At 44.1% G+C, this 23,607-nt stretch overlaps 1 protein-coding gene across 9 annotated transcripts in view; it reads left to right on the top strand.

Annotated features, from left to right (window-relative positions):
* Slc24a2 (solute carrier family 24 member 2) overlaps positions 1-23,607 on the top strand; it is a 245,733-nt gene that overhangs the window by 160,024 nt on the left and 62,102 nt on the right. For 6 of the 9 annotated variants that reach the window (XM_085839192.1, XM_029476317.2, XM_029476320.2 and 3 more), the window contains one exon: positions 10,345-10,395. The exons of the other annotated variants lie outside the window; for them this stretch is intronic. In XM_085839192.1, the coding sequence (XP_085695318.1) occupies positions 10,345-10,395 (51 nt within the window). The remainder of the gene's footprint in view (positions 1-10,344; positions 10,396-23,607) is intronic. 9 annotated transcript variants of the gene reach the window in all.

Consider the following 23,607-nt stretch of genomic DNA (forward strand, 5'->3'; position numbering starts at 1 on the left):
TAGAAAAGCAGTTGCTGCACTACTTTTTAAACCCCACTGAAGCATCCCCAGGCTACTCTTAGAATCCACCAGGGCTAGAAGATTCTGCCTCCTGCTTCATTCATCATGTTCTCTGTATAGCTTTAGGTATATAATAGACTATTGTGAAACATATCCCAGTCCTCTATCTTCAGTCATCCATCTGTAGGGCCCCTATCACATAGAAGAGTATTTAAAGAAGTCAGTCCAGTGAATGGGGTTACACTTAGAATGGATGGTAAAATCTTAGGGAATCATGTTAGTCTTCCTCCAACTTTTAATCCAGTCTTCTAAGTTTGTCTTCATGTGGGCTGCATATTTCTGCTGTGGTTGGGAGCTAAGTACATAGTGAAATCGCATCCAGGACAATACTGCCCTAAAGGACCTACAATCCCACGGATGCTTGCTTCTCTCCATTACTTCTGCATCAGAGAATTAGTGGCTTTTCTCTTGTGTCTTCTTACCCTGGAATCACTGTTCTCAGCCCCTCTCGAATGTTCACGGGTCCATCTTACCCTTTGCCTTGATTTTCCCTTGGATGATGAGATTTTGTGTGTTTCATTTTCTTCTCTCCCAACTTCCTTCCCCTATGTCATGTATCAGAAGGTAGAAGCCTGGCTGTGCAGGTCTAATATCTGGATATACTTTAGCTCCAATTCTCTGTATGGCACAAACCACTGAGTCCAGAAGATATCCAGGAGCACGTCCGCCATGTTCTCCAGCCAGAGTGTAGCACTCTTCTCAGAAGTATCTTCTGTCCCATTCCCTAGGTGCTGTCTGTGTGCTGAGGTCTCATTCTTTTGCATGAAGTAACTCCTCCCACTAGAGAAAGAATTACCCAGCATTCCTAGAGTTACTCCACAGACATCCTTCCCTTCACAGACTTCCTCCCAACAGATACTAAAGAGTAGTAGAACCTGCAGAGTTAGAGCAGTAAAAGAATCATAGGCAGAGGTAACAAAGACAGGGCTGGAATGAGACAATCGGAAAACTTTAAAGGGGATTTAATTGTTGATCACCTACAGAGCACCAGGAACTCTGCAGGAGGCTGAATTAACAAAATGAGTACAGTGGTTCCTTGCCCTAACCAGTATAAAGCAAACTGGTTAAGGTAGCTTTGACCAGCACAACAACAAGAGCAAGTATCTGACACAGGCGTGCAGGAAGGAAATGGCTAATGCTAGGGTTGGGGGCATTCAGTGATGCCTAGAGGGACCATAAACCTTAAAGCATGTATTTGGAGTGGGAAGTAAATTGGGACATTCAATGAGGGTCCAACAACAAAAAGATCGTATGCCTAGGGGTAAGAAGTAATGGATTTTCCCTTTTGGCTTTTGAAAAGATTGATTGACAAGTGGTATGAAAACACCAGCAAAGCAGAATTCAGATAAGACCACCATTGCAGTAGAACACACTGACCTCTTGTAGGACAGAGGCAGAGCAGAACCAGGGAACCTCATCTCTGAGATGACTGAGGCTCTGCACAAGCCCCTGAGCTGCTCAGCATCGCCTTAGACATCCCTCCCCCAACCGCAAATCTTACTTAAATTTATATTTTTATGAAACATTGGCTTCTCTGTATGGGCAGTCTCATCAGAAGTCTTTTCTCAAAAAAAAATCAGGAGAGCTGAATATGTAACCAATTTTAAGACCAGCAACAAACGTATCTAGAGCCTTTAGATTAGGTAGACAGAGAGTGCCTATAGCGATGTGAAAATGTAGCCAGTATGTTTGAAGATGTTATCAGTGAAAAGCTCAGCTTTCCCCTCCTCCTCACTGGCCCCTAAAAATTAAGACCATGTTTTAGAAATATGTTATTAGAACAGCCAAATTAAGTTGTTAAAGCCAGCAAATGCCTGTAATCCTCAACACAGTTCTCCAAGATGGCTATGGTTGTTCCCATTTACAGAATGATGAATACTGAGTTTCAAGGAGATCGGATAGCCCCAGACACACACACACACACACACACACACAGCTCCAGCTGTGCAAGGTTATCAGCTGTGCACAAACCTATCATATTATAGTCTCACCTGTTTTTCACCTTGACTTTGGGAAAAAGGAACAAAGCACACTCTAGCAATGTACCAGGATCTGAAACCATCTGCAGATAGTTGTTGAAGTTTGAATGGCACAGTTAAAAGAATTCTCAAAAGAGACGGGTGTCCTTCTAAGCATATTGTGTTAGGCTGGGTCTTAGGATGTTCATTGTTTCATTTTGTTTTGTTTTCTGAAAAACATCCTTCCCAGTAAAAGGCTTATTCTACTCTGCCCCATCCTCTCCCTACCCCATCTCAAAAACAGAGCACAGCCTCACATCCAAGAGCCTGCTTTCTTGCCTGATCACCCAGCACATGTAAAATATGGTGAAATGCGGTCTGAGACAGCCCCTCCCAGGACAGCGCTCGGCAAGCACTGTGGCATTGCTAAGCAACACCACAGAGAAGCTCGCTGCAAATTAGGGGACAAATTTGTAAGAAGCCAGAGTATCTGGGGACTCACATGGACATTTTATTATGAACCATCTGGATGATCTACAGTAATGACCACACATTACTGTTCACTGTTCAAGGCTGATAATTCCCACATAATTATATTGACGACTTCCCCTGTGATCTAAACCTAGCTTTCAAAGTCTTCCACTGTGCTTTGCCTCGTCCAGGTACCAATCTGAAAACCGACAGAGGAGAGTTAGACCTAGTGAGCAATTTTCATTCCTCCCAAAATACAATTTAAAACACAGTAAGAAAAGTCACTTCCTGTTCTCCACTTGCACAGTGGTGGAACCACTGCCCAGGAATGTTCATAATAGATGGAACTGGTCACAATACCATAGCTTTCGGATTTCCCAATGTGGGCTCCCCTACAGTTCCCCAGAGGAAACCATCGTGAGATTCAGCCCCATTCTCGGCCAGCAAGGACCCAACTAGGGCACAAAGAAGCAAGTCTTGACCTGATGAAGAAAAGTGTCAGGCAAGCATGCCTGCTGGGTTCAGCCACCTGAATGTTCATTTATTCAACTAACATTGTAAGTAAATTGGACTAAGCAATCCGATTTTAAAGCACACGTTATAAAATTGATGAGCGAAATAGCTCCGATTCATTAAGCTTTTTTTTATTTAGAATTTATTGAAAACACATGAAAATCAAGAGGTTTCACAAAGAAAGCCAGGTATGCAGGTTCCACTCATAAGAAAGGGTCTGTGAGTGCTTCATTTACGGTACTCATTGACACATGTACATAAACCAGGAAGCAAATGAGTGAGCGAGACAAAAATGTTGGTGATAACAAACCACAAGGCCTAGATTTGCAAAGAGTTGAGACTGGAGAGTAAGAATTTCACAAAAGGGCCAGATTCAGGGGACATGAACGTCAGCGGTAATGCCGGGCGTGGTGGCGCATGCCTTTAATCCCAGCACTCAGGAGGCAGAGGCAGGCAGATTTCTGAGTTCAAGGCCAGTCTGGTCTACAAAGTGAGTTCCAGGATAGCCAGGGCTATACAGAGAAACCCTGTCTCAAAAAATAAAAACAAAACAAAAACAAACAAACAAAGCACCAAGGTAGGTACGGCAGGTACCTGCGTGTGCGCATGCGCACGCATGTACGTCCTGTTTATACATCCTACTTGGAACTCAGTAGCCGTTGTAGGATTACTGTCGTGGTTCATTTTGTGATGCTCTACCAGAATGCCTAGGTCTGGGTAATTTATAAAGCACAGAACTATGTGCTCAGTTGCTCATCATTCTGAGGATGTGGGTCTGGCGGGGGCTGGCTCTCTGCTGTCAGGACGGCACCTTGAACACACGTCCTCCATAGGCTTTGAATGTTGCTCACAAAAGCAAAGACAGAGCCCCTCCCATGATCCTTTTTATGGCACCATGGATCTATTCCAAAAGAATCTATCCTTCTAACCTGAACCGGTCTTGAACGGTTCTAAATCCCAATTTCATTGATTAAAAATTAAGTTCAATTCATGAATGCAGGAGAACCCACCCAAACCATGTTCAGCTCTTTATTTTTTGTTTACCAAGTGCTTACCTCGCTTTGAGAAACCTAAGTGAGAAGCTTTCATCTCATAGAACAAAAAGAAGTATCTTTCAGCAGGAGGAAAGAACTCCACCGGGCAAAATGTATCTCCGCTAGCACCTCATGTATGGCATATGTATGGTGCACGTTGAGTTCAGCTGTTCCCAGGCACCTGTGCACCGAGTCCCTGTTGAAGAGCCACTCAGAGAAGTTCATCTCGAATGTCAGTCTCCCACAGAATGCCACGCCGAGCTTCTGCAATGAGTCAGTACTCTGAAAGCTTTGAAAGCTTTTGAATTTGAAGGTTAAAATATTCCTTCCCTTCTCACTTGAGTAGGAAGTGAGATTCGAGGTTGTTTCCTCATTTAACCTCCATCTCTTAAGTGGTTCGAGTTTTGTTTTGTTTTTCTCCAATAAAAAAAAAAATTACTTCTGTTGGCCAGGAACATTTGATACATAAGAATAATGGCTAAAGAAAACCTTTTAAGAAAACCATTAATTTTGGTTGTCCATACAAATTGGTTTTTGAGGGGAAAAAAATCCAACCATAACGCTTAATATTGGGCTGTATTAGAAAATATCATCTTTCAGCCAAGAACTTAGGCTTAGTATGAAGAAAAATTTTCAAATTGGGAGACATTTAAAAAAGATGGTAGTTGTGCTGACTGATGGCGATCCCCACAAGTGGGAGGCAGAAGCAGGCAGATCTCTGTGAATTTGATCCTAGCCTGGTCTACAGAGCTAGTTCCAGGACAGCAACCCAAAGAAACCCTGTCCAAAAAAAAAAAAAAATGCAGTAACCAATCTATTCCAAGCACCCCACAAAACAATCATAAGATCTACAAACAGTGCAAGTGCTATGTATGATGGGAAATTACAGATGATCAACCTTTATCCTGTCATTTATAAACATTCAAGCTGGATGTCTGGTACATGCCTGCAGTCTCAGTGCTTGGGTGAGTAGATGCAGGGAGATCAGGAGTTCCAGGCTGACCTCAGCTAAGTGATGAGTTTGAGCCTAGCTTGAGCAACTTGAGTCACTGTCTCAAACATCCAAAGTAACAAGAAATAAAATCTTCAAAGCAAACATTTACTCTGCGATTAAAGGAAATCCTCGGATTTATAGAAGAGACGAAATACCTTCATTCTGAGACTAAATTAACACATTTGCTGACTTGCTTTTGGAAGTTTTCCAAGGCGTCCTTTATCGGGTTCTGTGTATTGGGAAAGAAGTATAGGTAATTTTGTCTCTCATTTGCATATCTCAAAACACTTTTGAATAGCCACCCATAGAGACAATTAACCCTTGGATAAGACTTCACTACTTTACACGAAGCTGAATTTTATAGATGTTGCTGGACCTTTGGCAGACAGAGGAAGGAGACCAGTTACTAAAGATGTTTGTAACTCCCCAGTCCAAAGCTCTTCCCGGACCAAGTCATCTGCTCCTATAAAAACACTCCTGACAAGTAATCGCCTCTCCCTGTGCCCCCACCTGGGGGGGGGCACGCAGCTCATAACCATTAGCACCTATCTTTGAGCTGCCCAGTGAAGGCCTCTTCACCCCTGTGGTAATGGCTGCAGTGGAAAAACTTGAGCAGCAGCATTGACCTTCTCGGTTTTACCAAGTCCAGAAAAACTCAACACACCAAAGCGTTCTGAATGCCAGTGTCTCTGTGGAGCTGTCCATTTGAATACTTTTATTTAGTAAATGTGAGGAGAGCTGAGCATGTGGTGTGGGGATGTGGGCTTTCTGTTTTAGACAGATTTAAAGTAAGACAGAATCTTTACTCTCAACATAAGACAAGTTAGCCAGGAACCAGCTCGTTGGCAATTACACACAGGGAAAATGTCCAGGCTCCGATCAGCACCTGACAGTCAGATAAAAAAGGCTCACATGTCCCATCCTCTCCCTCCTTTTGGTCAGTGCTTTGATTTTCCTTAAATCTGAGAGCAGATGTAAAGAATTAATGGAGAGATGTTTTTAAATATTGGCCCCATCATGATGACTGTCTTTTGCTAGTGAACAACAACTCTCTTTTGAAAACCTCTTGGCCATATTGAATTTGTCTTAACAAGCTTGGATAAGGTACCAAGTTGTCTTATTGCCCTGCTTCACATCCTAGGGGTTCTCATCTTTGTGGTACTTGCAATAATGATGGCTTTTCCCATTCTTCCCTGTGTGGGTCATCCTGTATGCTCTTCACTGCTACTCTGTTTATAGGACAGAGCAATGACCATGCTGAGGATGCCAGCATTCAGAGAGTGGAAACACCTTGCTCAGAGTCACATGTCCCATAAGCAGTACATCTTGGTTCCCAAACTACACCTCCAATTTCAAATCCCATCTTCTTCCATGCACTTTATGCTGAACATAATCCTTCCATGTAAGCCAGTACTCACCCATACATCTTGACGAGCACCGGACAGCTTAACTGCAGTTTGGACTGCAATCGGGACTAAGAAGGCCTTGATTTTTCAGATTGTCCTGAAAAGGTCAAACCCATACCCAGAAATAAAAGCTAGATCTTTGAAAAGAATAGAACATCAATCATTAATTTTTCCCATGAGATGGCACTTAAATAATAAATGTGTATTCTCTTTTGTTTCTTCACCTCTAGTTCTCATTCAAATCAAATGACCTCAGCATAGGTCCTACAACTGACTTTCCATTTCACACACACAGATTTTAAATCTTCAAACATGAGAATTCCCTGCTGCTGCTGCTCCCATTTCTAGGATTTGGTGGTAGCTATGGAATGAAGAGTGTCGAAGGCCTCAAAAGTACAGCTGAGGAAGCAGAAATCTGTGCCCGCATACTTCTTGAGAAACGGAGAAGCCACAGGCCCCAAATACCAATTCTTATTTGCAAATTAGAAACAAAACCCCTACCCTGATGCTGTTCAGTGTAAAGTATGGACCAGAACCCAGAGGCCAGACCGGTAAAGTCAGCTAGAGAGATTGCTAGCAAGTGTGGATCAAGGTGGTCAGATGAACAATAATATGTTAAGTTCCTTGGATGTGTAAGGATTTGGACACCTGGGACCCCAGCTCTCCAGGTGGCACAAAAGCCAGCATAGCACCATGTCGGGCAACATCAGTGGCCAGCCTTCAGGCTCAGAGAAAACATACCAGTGAGTTTGTATGGCACTGTGCGAGGAGGCATCTATGGTCAAATTTAGGCTCATTCCAAACACAAACCAATGGGTTTGCAATGTACCCCTCCCCATGGGCCCTGTGGTATCCTTAGAGAAATCTTTCAAAGAAGAGGTACCACATAATTTTCAGTGTGGAAACCAGGATGATACACCACTCTTTCATGAAGCTGGGACCAAACAGTTACCTTCTAAGCTTTCCAAGCCTCTTCTCTCAAGAGACTCTCAGTTGGTTCCTAGTCCAAATAAATTGAAAACAGCAGGGTGATGGCCATGAACACCTTTAATTGCAGCACTCTGGAGGCACCAAGAAGATCTGTGAGTTCTAGGCTAGCCTGGTCTACAGAGTGAGTTCCAGGACAGCCAGGGCTATACAGAGAAACTCTGTCTCAAAAACCAGAAGTAAATAAGTAAGAGAGAAAGAGAGAGAAGAGAGAGAGAGAGAGAGACAGAGACAGAGACAGAGTGAGAGAGAGAAGAGAGAGAGAGACAGAGGTACAGAGAGACAGAGACAGAGTGAGAGAGAGAGAGAGAGAAATGAGAAATGAGAAATGAGAATCAAGTCAAGGGTGGCTTGAAGTGTCATGGGTTGAGGGGTGGGTGATTTGGAAGTCAAGTTCTTGCACAGGTGAGTTTCATTATGCTTTCTGGGCCCTTACAGCAAGGTTGGCCTGGCCACAGGCTGTCAGCAAACAGTGGCTGAGGCCGTTTTCTGTGGTGGTGGTGGTGGTGGTGGGGCACCCTTGGCCTATAGGACAGTAGCCAGATGTGTGAGGAGCTCTGGCTTCTGCACACACACCGTTTATGTCCTGCTTGCATGTTGCATCCCTCAACCTGCACCACCCATGACCCCAGGATCAGGGAGCAGGTGTGTCTGGCTGGTGGAGATGTTGCCCTGCTTCCCTCAGAATGTGGCTGCCCAGTTTACAGTTCACCATCTCACCATCCCGTGGCTGCCAACCATGAAGACTGTGTTCCAGTCTGTTCAGTTCCGTCCTCCATCCTTTCCTGAAACTATCGGCTTGAGTCGATGCTATTCCCTTCAGCTTCCTCCTTCCACTGCTCGACTGGCCATGTACCTGTTGCTATGCAGCTTTTCACTGCCTCACTCCCCATTGTTTGCCTTATTTTTTCCCATAAAATGTGCTCCTGTTCTTGTTCCTGTGTACCATTCATCATGCAAGGAAGCAGCTCAGAAGCGATCTAGATATTGCCACAGTGCACGAATGTGTGTGAGGCTCATTATATGTGAAGAGTTCCTACTCTGTGTCAACATAAAGTGACAATTCAACAATGTGATTGTATTTATTATGCATTGCTCCAAGTAGAGATGAAGTTCAAAACAATAGCATCTACCACAGACAGATGCTTCACAGGTTGGGATCAAAACAGGTGTGTGCATTCAGAAAGGTTTGTGTCTGAAAGAAGATGGATCCACTAACACGCCACAGTGATGTGTCAGTACTGTGCAGAACATGGTTGACAGCCAGCTCTGCAGACACATGGCCACCCATATCCCATTTTCTGAGCAGATAATAGTGGATTCCAGCTATTTATTCCTCTGCTTTACCTGGCAGAGGAAAGGGAGCCTACAAAAAATCTATTTGTTGGCTGATAGAATTTATCAATTTACTGCAAGACTACACACACACACACACATACCTATTTTGTAAAACCACTTTGAACATAGGATTAATATTTATGAAGTATGTGGATCATTTAAGACCTCTACTCCTCTGTAAACACACATACATGCATAAACCAACTGTTCTTTAAAAAAACTTCACTAAAAGCAATATCTATAAATCACAAAAAAATATTTTTAAATAAAATTAAACTTCTTATTGAAGCACCTGCATCTCTTGAAATGATTCTAACAAAGGCTTGAATAGATAAGATCCACAAGAACTTAAAGATGGGATGATTCCCCCCCCCAAAGGTATAATTTTCTACTGGTGTATTTATATTAAAATAGCTTCAGGTGAAATTAGACATGTGGAAAGGAATATATAGAGGAGAGAGTGTATAGTATACATACCCAACGCAGGGATGTTTATCATCTGCTTTAAGCAGGTTCCTGCATCTCACATAGACTCATCAATTTCGAGTTGATTCACATGTGAGTTTTCAGCATCTGTTCAAGGTGATGGACCGTAGACATATTCTGTGGAGTCACAAGAGTGTCTCTGGAGTCTAATTAAATTCTTGAAGTTTATTGGGAGAATGTCATTATGACCATTTTTAATCAGCTTACAACACTGCTCAAAATTATGTGGGATTGTGAAAAGAACAAAAACCAAAGTTTCTGTTTTGAAACTAAAGTAAGAGACAGAAGAAATGCTTCCCTGTCTCCTCTCTCCCCTAACCCAGTCATCACGTCCTCAGTTGACACCAAGTCCCTGCCTCCCAGTTATCTACAGTACAGACAGGTCCCAGGTCATCCACACTCAGAAGCATGGAAACTGCTCCTCTACCCTGCTGTTTGCACCACAGCAGGCCATGCCTTTGTCCCTGGGTCGTCTCAGCCAGGTGGGCTCCCACTGTGAAGATGCCTCACTGGTCTTTCCAGTGTTTGCAGTGCCTCTGGCACCTTGTCCAGCATCCTGCACACATGACACGCTAAAATATGAGATCTTCGGGAATAGGAGAGTTAAAATTGGGCTCTTCATACAGCATCTCTCCAGGTAGCCTCTATTCTCTAACAGATGGTTCTGTTGAGGGCTGGAAAAGCCATGCGGTGACTTTTAGGCCACTTTACATAGCAAGTGTCTACAAGGATGCCTGCGTGTAGATGGCTGTTCTTGCTCAGTTCTTTCCTTCTGGAGTGTCACCTCTATAAAAATTGTGAGATCAGCAAAGGCCTGTGCTGAAGCACCTTTGCCAAGTATTCTGTTTTGTTGCGTGTTAAACTAACGTGCCCTCTTCTGTAACACACAGCCCAGCCCACCCTCAGTTGAATAATATATGTTCAGTGATTCTGAAGCCGTCTGCCACATGCCTCGTGTTTGCACATCTCCAGATAGTTACGATTGCCGAATCTGACAGTGTAACTCTGCATCTGATTAATTAAGAATGTGTAAAAGCAAAGATCTTGCATTATATAGCTCGTTCCTTATCTTTGTGTCTTTTACTGTGATGTTGTAGAACTTGGATCATATGGAAAACTAAAATATTATGACACAATGACTGAAGAAGGTAAGAATGATTTCAGAATTGTATGCCCCTGGCTTTTTCCTTTTCCTTCTTACATTTATGGTGTCTGTTGCTTGCCCATTTTTTTAACCTCCTTATTTTCTTCTTTGCATGATCCTCAGTAACATTGTGTGGTTTTTGGTTGGTTTGTTTGGTTTTGGTTTTGAGTTCTGCATTTTTGTCTAGTTTTCGCCATTGTGTTTAGTTGGAATTAGAGACGTGCAATACCATGGGTAATTTTGTTATTCCATTCAAACAGTCAAACCATCCTGATTATATAACACAGGCAGAGAAATGGTGTCCACAGTACAAGCACAAATCAACACCCACGTTCTCATAGGAACATACAATAACATGTCCACCCAGCGCTCACCTGGGATGCCCTGCATTTCAGAGGAGGATTAAGTTTTGATGAATGTATTGTTTGTGTAAAAGCAACTAAATAACTAAACTAACATGTACACTTTAAACCAGCATAAAACCCAGTTCTCAAGCAGAGGGCAGTGGCCTGTGTCCTCAGACCCTACTATCCCTGCCAACTCAGTCAAGAATCCTAATCTGATAGCCTAGAGCCACCATTCCAGCCACCATCACCAGACTTGTCTCTAGGAGGCTCCCACTCTGTCAGGTTGGATGAGTCACTTGAACAATTTCCTAAGTTGGAATTTATTCCTAAGTGTACTTACTAGTGGATTCCAGTCCCCATCTCAGAGAGCACCCTTGTCCCTGGCAGAATCACTTTTCATAATTATTTAATTCTGGAACAGAATTCATAGAAGAGCAATTCGACATTTTTGAATTCTTGTAAAGGGACTTTGTCTCCTCACTCAGCTGTCATTCCACCCCACGCATGTCTCCACATTTTGAGGAATATGTAATATTTATTTTAAAAAAATCATTTGGGGTTTATATACGATTCTTCCTCTGATACCAACATGCAACCAGAAGTTACCCTAGATGTCTTTCAACACAGGAAATTCCCAAGTGTGTTGCATATCTTGCATTCAGCTTCCAGTATTTCTTAGCTGCCTTAGTTTACCAAAGATTTCCTAGTTGCTTTGCATGCACAAAGTAGACCATCTGACAGTACTGAATAAGCCCATTCTCAGCCCCTTCCAGTTCTGGCTTCTGTCCATAACTGGGCCCTTCTATGTTGCTCTCCCGGGTTTCTGGTTAACCACTGCAGAGTTATTAAGTGGCCTGGCCACTAAGAAGATCTTCATCAGAGTCCTGCCAACAGCTGGAGAAATACAGGTCTTTGGTCAGTGGCCTTCCTCCAGGGAGTAGGTTGAAGGGAGCCCCCAGCCTGGTTGTCATTTGACTTCTGGCTTAGGGAGAGGGTTTGTTGACTCTCACTCATCTCCACTCTGTCCCTTATAACACCCTGTCCATGACCTACCAGTCCCACCTCTCTCTTGTCTCCCTGTCACTTTATCAACCCTTTCTCTGTTTCTCTCCTTTCTCTTTATACGACTCTCTGAGCAGATGCTGTTGTGTAGCTGCTCCTTCCTCTTTCCCTGCTACCCCAGATAAGATCATGTAGAGATAAAGGAGGGGTGCTTGCAGTCTGGTGATATTGCTTGCTAGTGATAGAGGTTGGGAGGAAGAAAACCAAACTCAAACTGTTGTCTGGACTAAGAACCAAGGATGGTCCTCAGGTCAGGAAGCTTGACCACTGGTGTCTTGGTGGCCTCATAGATCACCTTTAACCTCCTTCATCATTTTAACTGTCCCTCCCTTCATTTATTTCCCACTCACTGTCTTGTTCTTGGCCAAACACCCTTCCTCATTATGATAAGCAAACAATAACTGAAGCAGCAATCCATGACATATCCTCCTGTGATGTTACTGGTATGCTTCAACACCAAGGAAGGAAGGGAGGAGAGGAGGGAGCCATATTTAAAGCACTAAGAGCCCAGGACCAGATGGGTTTAGTGCAGAGTTCTATCAGACCTTCAAAGAAGATCTAATCCCAGTTCTTCACAAACTATTCCACAAAATAGAAACAGAACGTACTCTACCCAACTCATTCTATGAAGCACTAAGAGATTTTTGACTTAGACTTCTCTACCAGGTGACTCTTGGTCCTTGGCTGTGCTGTCAGACACCACAGCCTACAGTGAATCATGCAGACAGTGAATCGGGTCTGCTGGGTTCTCAGGCTTCTTTGATCGGAGAAATCTTCCTTATGTGGAGCTTCTTGTGGGACCACCCAGGAAATGCTACCTGCCATCAACCCTTCATGTGAAATGAGAACCTCTGAAAGAGTCTTTCAAGCACACAGCAGTCCCTTTGCAGTACCAATGTAAATGAGATCATGGAATAGAGCTTCAACCCTCCAAGACCACACTTTTTGACAGGACAAGCCAAGTTTGGCTTGAATCTAGGTTCTTGGATTCCATCAAAGAGACCCAAAGTCAACTTAGATCCCTCAGACCTGACAATAGACATTCTCTCAAGGGCTTCTCACCTCTCACTTTAAAGTAATAATCATAACTGTGATTTATGACCCTCCATGCTGTGCAATGTAAGGGAGTGTAATAAAGATGGAGGCGTCTGGGGCAATGACTATCAGTCACTACCTTTGGGAAATACTCTGCTCCCATTTAAGCAGTTTTACAGTTTGAGCACTGTGACTAGCCCTCCAGTGAGGCTTTATTATGTCGGCTCATATGATGAGTCATTATTTGTAACTATTTACAGGGATTCTCTGGGCATGATGTCAGATCAGCTACTTGCAGCAAATCCTTTTCATCCTCTTTAAAAGGATCAAATGGAAAGATGCATTATACATACCATCTCATCTCTAGAGAAGAATGGAATAGGGGCTTTTAAATACCGTCCTACACATAGTTGGCACATTATTTTGGGCACCTTCTTGTGCTAGGCGTCCTAGTAGGCACTCTGAGAAAACATGGCTGAAAAGAAGTCGGTCTGTTCCCATGAAGCTTGCAAACAAGAGAAAGTGGTAACAGAGAGAGACTGAGGCACCAGGAAGAAAACAGTAAAGACTGGAGACGTTCAGAAGATGATGTAGAAAAGATGTCTGCCAGTGGGGAAGGGAGAGGATTTTTATGAAGAAGAGAGCCTTTGAATGAGCCTTAATAGGTTAGTAGATAGGGATAAACTAGATAAGGAAGATGGCAAAAAACCAACTGACTGGACTGAGAAAAAGTTGAAGGGGGAGGCCACTCCAGCACAATGAGGTGTCCGAGTGCAGACCTGTAGGCTTTGTAAACTTTGTATTGCCCCCCCCCCCCCGTATCATGTTCACATGAATAGGCTGTAATGGCGCTGGAAGAAATCAAGGCTCATAGAAGTATCTTAGTACTTAAAGACACTGAAGTTCAGACGAGAAAAGTGATTCATCTGGGAATACAGAGACAGCAAGTGATGATGGGGGGCCAGAAGGGGGGAATTGAATTCAGTACAGTCACACCAAAGCTCTGACTTGTGCTCTGGGGAACACAGCCATACTGGTTCTCCTCTACCTCTGTTTTGGTTTGTCTCTGCAATAAAGTACTGAAACAGATGCAACAGCCCAAGCCATCTCTTCATCATCATAAGGATGGATGTGATGCCAGGAAGGATCAGGAGCAAGCAAAGACAATCTGCTTTGAGAACTTCTGCAGAGTGGGAGACATGAAATTTGAAGGCTATTAAGACATTAAACCCGGAGAAAGCCGCAGAGCCGTCCATCTCTCAGCCTTAGAAAACCTAGAGCAGGCAAAGTCCCAGCCTCACCCCATTCAAACACTGCTTCTGTAGTTTTACCCCGTTCCCAAGATGATAAACTGTCTAACCAGTGTGTCCCCTTAGTAATAACTGCACAGGAATATTTTACAGACATAAGGTGTAGTGAGCTTTCCTTTTCCCAGGGACTGTATTTGCTTTTGGAACAAGACACTTAGTGAAATTCTAAAAACAAATGTATAAAAGCTAGCTCAAAGACAGTGAGATGGCTGAGCAGGTAAAGACACTTGCTGCCAAGTCTGATGATGTCTCTAGTCAATCCCCAGGACCCATGTGGCAGGAAGAGAGAAACAGTTCCTATAGATTGTCCTCTGATCTCTAGATACACATGCAGCACAAGCTCCTGCCCCCCTCCGAAGAAACAAATGTACAAAAGAAAAGGTTATCTCAACCTATTTCTTCTAGCTGACCTACTCTTCCCATCCCCAGTTTATGTAGTAGATTTAAAGCAAAGGCTATGTGCCTAAGTCATCACTTTTGCTCTATGGAGATCAGCATTTTATAGAGACAGGTAGGTAGCTGGACAGTGACTTTGACTGACATCATTGAAAGCTATGATCTGTAGCCAAAGCTGCCCGCATCATAGTGGCCTGAAATGGCTGCCACTCAACAAAACCTTTTGCAGAAGAGAAGATTTAACCCCCCCCAAAAAAAATCATTCATTGATCATTAGCATAAATAAAAGTAAGGTAGAAAACGTTGTGAAGGTGAGAACAAAAATTATTAAGACCTTTCCTTGATGGAATTAATCCTGTTTCATGGCAACCAACAGCCCCTCTATGTCACCAAGAAACTATTAATATTGTGCATGAATCATGGAGTCCTAAACTAGATACATGGCTCGATTTTTGTAAAAACATTGTTTCAAAGAAACAAAAGCACCAAGCACTCACACGGCCCTCCAGCCATCCAGAGTTCTCTTCCAAAGATAGGTGGGTTTTGGAACGCTGTTCAGCAGTGTTCTCCATTGCCCAAGATACATCCTGTAAAACCATAGGAATAAAACAAGTTTGTGAGCTGCCCGTTGCATTTCCTATAGATTTTAATCATTGCTTGAATATGTATGGCTATGTCGTACACAGTGGCATTATCAGATAGGGTTGACTCAACAATAAATCCAAATTAACAATGTCTTGATCAGGTAGAGATTCATTTTTTTTCTCTCAAGGGTAGGACCTGGAAGATATGGCTGTCCTACAATAATTCAAAACCCAGGATCCTTGTACCTGAGTTCAGCACCCTAAGGACTCCTCGTGGTCCAAGATGTCTGCTGCTGAAGTCCCAGGATCACATCCATAGTCTGAGAAGGTGAAAAGGTCAAAATGATTCCATAATCAGATAATCACAGCCCCTCCCCCTCAGATAGTCACAGCCCCACCCCACCTCCAGATTGTCACAACCCCATTCCCCAGATAGTCTCAGCCCCTCCCCCTCAGATAGTCACAGCCCCACCCCCTCAGATAGTCACAGCCCAACCCCCTCAGATAGTCACAGCCCCACCCCACCTCCAGATTGTCACAACCCCATTCCCCAGATAGTCTCAGCCCCTCCCCCTCAGATAGTCACAGCCCATTCCCCTCAGATAGTCACAGCCCCACCCCCTCAGATAGTCACAGCCCCACCCCCTCAGATAGTCACAGCCCATTCCCCTCAGATAAGTCACAGCCCCACCCCACCTCCAGATTGTCACAGCCCCACCCCACCTCCAGATTGTCACAGCCCCACCCCCTCAGATAGTCACAGCCCCACCCCCTCAGATAGTCACAGCCCCACCCCCTGTCACAGCCCCACCCCTCAGATAGTCATAGCCCCACCCCCTCAGATAGTCACAGCCCCACCCCTTCAGATAGTCACAGCCCCTCCCCCACAGATATTTTCTTTATGATTTCAAGGGAGCTTCTCTGAAAGTCCTTTCAATAAAACTTAAAGATTTTAATTCTCATCCACTGATCTTTCCATCATCACTCCTAACTATGAACCTAGCATTACACAGGCAAGCCTTGCCACATGGTTAGTTTCAAGACAGACTGGAAATGTAGAAAGAAAAAAAAAAACCACTTGGTAAATTACTGCCCCTAATAATTAAGTAGTAAGTCATTAGGAAATGAAAATAGAAGAGGCACTGATGGGCACCTTGAAGTCTCATGACAGGGAGATCTCACTTTCCGAAACCTGTGTGTAGGTGAGGAAGGCAGAGATAGAGGCAGTGTGTGAGACCTCAAGAGCTCATTGTAACTTTGGGAGTCCCAGGAGACAGCCAAGCAGAGACCCTGAGAAGGCTTTATAAAAGGCTGAGCTTGGGGGCAGAGGGGGGAAGGGATGAGCTTGGCAGAGCTGTTGAACAGAGCTCTAGATGTAAATTTGAAAGTCATACATATATCCTTTGTGGTAACACAACTGGATGCTAATATGTCACTTGTAGATGGGAAGAGATGGCAGCTGATTGAGCTTTGGTGACTCTGAAGCTGTGAATCTACAAAGAAAGAGGAGGCCCAAGTAGGAAAGCCACAAGGTGAGGAAGATGCCCCAGAGAGCAAGGGAAGATCACATTCCAAAGGGGACAGCTAACAGATGAGAGTAGCAATGAGTGGGCCATGAGAGCAGGAAATTACAGTGCACTTCCCAGTTGGGGAGGTGGTGGTGTGTCATCATGATGGGCTCTAGAGATAGCTTTAAGACACTGGATAGTGACTGAGGAGAAACAGGCTTCAAATGTGTGGGTTGCGGCAGTAAGGGGCTAAGGATGGCGAGGCTCTCCTGTGTGGTGTTGCCATGTTCCTAGGGTTGGCAGCAGAATGATTAATAGAGAAAACTATGATGGGAAGGGTTAAAACCTTCAGAGAGGGTAAAAGGAAGAGGGCTTTGGGGTGTAGAATTGGTGGGGTTACTGGGTGAGGGAGATGTTCTAACAGCAAGAAGGGAGTGGAGAGGTTGTTTCAAAGGCTACAGATGAAGGGGGAGCCATCTATACATAATGTTCGAGTTGGAAGAAAGTTGCAGAGAAGAAGTCGAGGACGGCAGAGGTTTGCCGCCTTCGGATCCGGGAGGTTGCATCAGGTTAGAAACAGTCAAGGCCGTCTGGAGATGTGGGTCAGGATGCTGGTGGGCGATGCAGACTTCTGACTGGGAGGAAAGGATGTTGTTGATATGTAGGAACAGCCTAATGGTTCTCACCTTTCTTGGAATGAGTCCATGGGCCATCTGTCATGGAAAGCAGTGTCTGTCTTGTCAGAAGGGAAAACTTCAGGTCCCTTGGGGATCAGCTGGTGGTAATGTCTCGACTAGAGAAAGAAACCAGCCTTCCTCGGTTCAGAGAGAAATTTCAACCCAGCCTAGGAAAGCTTTTCTCCTCAGACATCTCCATAGGCAGGGTGGCCTTGCTTAGGAAGGACAAGCCTCCTTCTCTGGAGAGGCATGATCAGATGTTAAACATCTCTCATTCCTATCCACGACTGTCCCTTAGGAAGTATGACATCATTCGATGGCTTGCCATCCACTCCAGCCTCCTAATACCTGGCCTGGTAACTGGTTAAGTAGGTGCCTCCTGGATCACACACCTAAAGGGGAAACCCTACATATTGTTTGGTCCAGTTCACAAGTAGCACAGCAGCTAGGAGACCTTTGAAAGAATAGGTGGTGTGTTCCCGTTTTATTACCAACCCAGACATTTACCAGAGTATCACAAGTTAATTTTAAATTAATTAAAGCTATTTTTTATTAAAGAAAAACATTGCATGCACACAAAAGTAAAAAGGAGGCACTCCTTAAGGAAAGACAATGAAGTGTCCTTTCTCCTCTATAATCTCCGTAACAGTGGGTCTCACCCTTCCTGATACTGCAACCCCTTAATACAGTTCCTTGTGGTGACCCACCCCCCCCAACCGCAACTGTAACTTTGCTGCTGTCATGAATCAGAATGCAAGTATCTGTGTTTTCTGATGGCCTCAGGTGACCTCCGTGAAAGGGTCAGGCAGCCACAAAGGGGTCGGGACCCCCAGGTTGAGAACCTATAGTGTAGATCCATACATCTAATACAAATATCTAAAAAATTGAAATGCCTGGTCAAAGAGTATGCACACATATCTCCCATTCCGAAAGACACATCCAAAGTCCTCTCCGTTACGGCCTCACCAATTTCTGTTCCTATTTGCAGTACCTGGGAGAGCTTCAAAGGCAGGACTTAAATAAGCCCTTTGAAGAAAGATGTTCCCTGACTCCATGGCAAAGCAGATAGATGTTGTCATGCCTTCTGCCTACTTGTTTTAGAGACCTGGGTTTGTTTGGGGTTTTTTTGTTTTGTTTTGTTTTGTTTTTCAGCAGAGCTGCGTTAAAGCCAGGGTACAGTAGCAGTTGAAGTGATTGCCCTCTCAAAGTTGAGTGACAAGGCTGTTCCTCCTACACAAGATATCCAATTCCAGACCCCTAACACCCTCACAGAAAGCCAGGGAAGCAGTGAAGGAGGGCAGATCTCCACTGTGCACAGGCACCATTGCCCCTTCTACTGTGCAGTGAGAAAGGTGGGAGCCCCACTTTGCACAAATGCCATGATGTTTCCTACTTTTCAGTGACTGAGCAGGAACCCTACTGTACACTGACACCATGGCCCTTCCTGCCATCCAATGAGGAAGGCTGCAGCCTCACTGCCCAGACACCATTTCCCTCCCTATCTTCCCATGACCAAGGCAGGAGTCCATTCACAGACACCATTTCCAGTACTGTGTTATGTTTCGTTCATTCAATTCATGGTTAAATTCATCCAGTCCGATTTTTCATGGCCAGAGAATTTTTGACGTATTTGAACAGATGCTTTCTGGAAGGTTGGGCTTCGTCCAGAAAACAAATATCTGAACGCACCATGACTTCTTCAGGGATGTATTCTGGCAAGTGTCTCCCTGGAACTGGATCTTAAGAAGACAGACAGCAAATGTGCCTAACCAAACTAAGCAGCTAGTTCCGGGTACTGGGTCTGTCAGAGCGATCAGCCCCAGCCCTGTGGGCAGAGCTGCCATCCTCTTGAAGACTGGGACCAGGGAGTTCTTCCTGTGAGAATACATCTGCTGCTCAAATGCATTGCATCTTATTTTCCTGATCTAAACTGTCAGCAGTAAAAGCAGAAAGATCAGACTTGGCAAGCTCAGGCTGATTTTGCCACGCTGCATATGTAGAAGGTGTTAAATGGCAGCAGAAGGCAAATTGTGGATGCTTCACCCTGTCTGTTCCTGACATCCCTAGATCTCACGAGGTTAGGTTGCCTTGTCTTCATCAGTCAAACCGAAATACTGTTATTCTACATTAGTCTTCCCCCAGCACACATACAGCTTTGTGTGTGTGCGTGTACATGTGTATGTGGAGTGTGAGTGTGAAAAGACTGAAAAGAGGGTCTGGAGAGATGGCTCGTCACTTAAGATCACTAGCTGCTCTTCCAGAGGACTAATGTTCAATTCCCAGGTGGCTTGCTGCCATCAGTAACTCAAGTCCCCGGGGACCCGACACCCAGGGGATCCTCTGGCTTTAGTGAGCACCAGACACACATACATGGTGTACAGACAAACAAGCAGGTAAAATGCATGTGCTCATAAAATAAATAAATGAGAAGAAGGAAGGGAGGGAGGGAGGGAGGGAGGGAGGGAGGGAGGGAGGGAGGGAGGGAGGGAGGGAAGGAAGGAAGGAAGGAAGGAAGGAAGGAAGGAAGGAAGGAAGGAAGGAAGGAAGGAAGGAAGGAAGGAAGGAGGCATGTTCACTTAAGGGTAGTTTCTCTTATGATTAACTCTAAGATGAACAGAATTGTCTAATTTCAATCATAGGCCTCTCTGCCTTGAGTTAAAGAGTTCAGGCTGTGCTGGCATTTCTGTTGCAAACCCAAAAGATTTGCAGGTACCAGACTGCAGTGTAAAGTAAAGAGAATGAAAAACAAACAAATACACACAAAAAACAAACAAACAAACCTAGGAGTTCAAAGTACTTCTTTTACACAGGAAATCCAGATGACAACAGATTATACCAAGGGGGGGGGGGACACAAAATAGTGACCTCTGCCAATTAAGTTTTAGAAATTCTAGTGCCTTTAATTTTACATCAAGATAAATAATCGGGTAATATGCTACCTCATCGGCAGACAGAGGTCTTTGCTAGTTTCTGGGTTTTACAACCAGTTTGCAGAGACACATGCCAGGTCCAAGCGTTAATGAGCTGCCTGGGACCTGGCCTTGCCACCTGATAGGAAATACTTGGTTTAAGTTCTGGAAGTCTCTGGGTATGCCAGCTACTTTATCAGTAGAGTCTATTTATCCATTAATCTCTTAGCTCTCTCCAAGGACCTGGGGATGGAAACCAAGAGAGACTTTAAAGCTTCCGACTGCAGACCCACCTAGCTTAGAAAGCCAAACCTAAGAATCCTGATTCTTAGGCTTCATTGAGTCCTCTTTGTCTGGGAGCTGGAAAAATGGTCACAGAATGAAGTTCCTAAAACAGAGCAAGCTCCCTGCTAGGCCTTGCTGGGAGTCCCAGTTCTCCTGAAACACTGCCTTAAAGACTTGCTACAAAGTTTTGGCTTGTATACTTCACATTCCCCCCCCCCCCCCGAATTTCATTAGATACCAATTTTCAAAGATGATCACATAATCTGTATGACCACATAATCTGTTAGTGCAACTAAACTTTGGAAATCTACCAAAAGTGTGAAGTGAAGCAATCCCCTAAGGCTTCTGCCATGTCCCTTTGGGCTTTCCCTCTTTCTTACCCACTCACAAAAGTCAACTCGGAATTGAGTTTGAAAGAACAACCCACACCCCTCCCCACCAACCCCTTCTCTGTTGTTTATAGTAATGGTGCCACATCCACCAACCCCAGTGCTAGAGCAAGCCTAGTGTTGGGGGACAGATACAGCAATCCCATGCTCGATGCCCAAACGCTAGCTAGGGAGATTCAAAAAAATGCCTTGAAGAGTCTCTGATGAACACCCCTAATAGGACACCCCTAATGTGTTGTCTTCGAAGAAAGAGATCTCTGAAGGCTATGATGTCTAAGATGGGATTTGGAAGAGTAAGAGAAACCATTTAGTGTGGAGTACTGGGAGCCTCGTGGGCAATGAATAGAAATGAAGGAGACAGTATGCAAGTTGGAATCCAGTGAAGATGCTAGAGCTGACACCAGCCAAGGAGGCCTAGCTTGAAAGGTAGCATCAAAGGTCTTGGCATTGATGGGTGTTAGCCTTGGAGAGAGAGCTAGATGCTCCCTGGGGACAGGAGACTATAGTGTGGGCAGCAGCAGCAGCTTGCACAGATAGAAGAGCAGATTCCGAGGAAGGAGGATGATGCTTGAAATTTGGAGCATTTGAGTCTGTCAGAGACACTCCAGACTGGAGGTGTCAGTCTTCTGAAAAACAGAGTCTGAGCTTTGGGATTTGTGGACATCAAGGGTAGCAAGTAGCTGGTTCCTTGGAAGAAGAAAGGAACGGGGCACCAGGAGGAACTCTGAGGGTTACTGATATTTGAAAAGTTCCCTAGGGGTTGTGAAAAATTAAAATGATTTTGAGGATGGGATAAAGAAAGCCAAATGCTACGGAGAAATCAGGTCATGAGTAGGCAAATAAATAAATAAATAAAAATAACCAAAGGCAGGTTCCCCAGAACAATGCTGGCAGACACGGGGTGTCTGGGAGGTAAGGCCAGCATAGCCAGGTTTTTCAAGTAGGGTGCCTGCAAGGGAAAGGTGAGAGGCCAGGGCCAGCAAAGCCAAAGGCCCCAAGGGGACCTTGAACCTGAGAGAAGACACAAAGACTGAAGGTTGAATATGATACAACATCTATGAGAGGAAAGTCTGTAGACTGGAAATGTTAAAAGCAAAAATGTCAGCATTTAAATACCAACATTTGTAAAGTGTTGAAAATATTTCAGTATGTTTACAAAAATGTGCTCATTCTCCTCATGATGAGACAACCAGCTCTGGGCTGTAACATAATAAATTCACACTGACCAGATGTATGCCTTCTCATCCATTACAGCTCTACTCTGATGATCAGACCTAGAAATGTAATGACACTCCAATTATGTTGGCCGCTTCTACTATGAAGTTTACAATTGACTAATGACAGTTTACAACAGTAATTTAATTTCATTAATATCAGTGTAGTATAATAAATAAATGGCATAATAAATTCATGATGATTCTCAGAATGAGAGAAATAATTTGGAAGCTGTATTTCCAAATCAGATTTAGGGGTGAATAAAAAAACCTATGTTTTGTTTAAGATAAAATTATCTTTAAATTTGTTTAAAGTATCAAACATTTTTCTTTAAAGAATAAAAAGAAAGCCAGTCCCTATTTAAAAATTATTGTTTCACAGAGATTGTAAAACAACCCATTTGTCCATCCTACCTTCTAGGTAACTTCTGTGCCAAGAGGCCTTTTCATTTTTGTTCCCTGAGCTCACACACATGCACACACACACACACACACACACCACATACACACAGAGAGAGCACACACACATACCACACACACACACACACCAGCCATCAGGAAGAGCTCTATAGTTAGAGTGGGAATCTAAAATGTTTAGGAATAACCCAGGTTGTGAATGTTTCAGAGGCAGCAGACAAACCTACCAAACTCTACTGGAATCATAGCTCAGCATTGCTTAAGATTTTCAAGACTACCTGAGCCTTTGGGGAGAGGTTCATCGAAGTGTGCGTCTGATGAACCTGGCGTTGTGGATTTTAACCACTGAGCCATCTCTCCATCCCACAAGCCTGACATTACTGGGGAATAGATGGCTGGGAGATGGCCCCTCCTCAGTGAAGTCTACCCTCTAGTGGTAAAAATAGGTATGTTGCTAGGAAACAACTGACTGACTGACTGTACAGGACAAGTGTCATGAGACCAATGACTCTGAAAACTCGGGATGAGTGCCAACAGTTCAGGTTATCACCTCATAAATGAGGGGCCACACAGTAAAGAAGGAGCAGAACCCAGCCTTCTGTCCCCAGGTTTCCACAGCACCACCCAATCCTATTCTTCCATCCCAAAGACTCTTTGGGAGAGCTGGCCCCAGAAATTCACAGAACAAGGGAACAAATGGTCTAACCGCTGCCTTTCATGTCTGGGCTATAAGTACTCATTCTACCCCAGTTGTTGCCTATGTAGTGATAAAAGGTTCTCAACTTGGGTGAGCTCAGTTCCACCATAACCCTAAGCTGGGAAGGTTCTGAGAGAACTGAGTTTAGGTTACAGCAGCTAGGAAGAAAGTTTAGCATTATCTGTTTGCCTCAAGATGAGTGCCACAAGGTCTGTTGAGCTCTACTGGGTGCTGAAAATGCAGCAAGAGGGGACAACAGTGAAAAGCCCTGCTGGCACTCAGCTTTTCTGCCAGTAGAAAAATAACACATAAGCCACAGAAATAATGATAATGATTATATCATTATATATAATGATAATTTCCTGCTTCCAAGGAAATAAGCTGCG

Source organism: Mus caroli, unplaced genomic scaffold (genome assembly GCF_978045245.1).
Source record: "Mus caroli unplaced genomic scaffold, Mus_caroli_1 scaffold_6, whole genome shotgun sequence".
NCBI classification, from domain to species: Eukaryota; Metazoa; Chordata; class Mammalia; order Rodentia; family Muridae; genus Mus; species Mus caroli.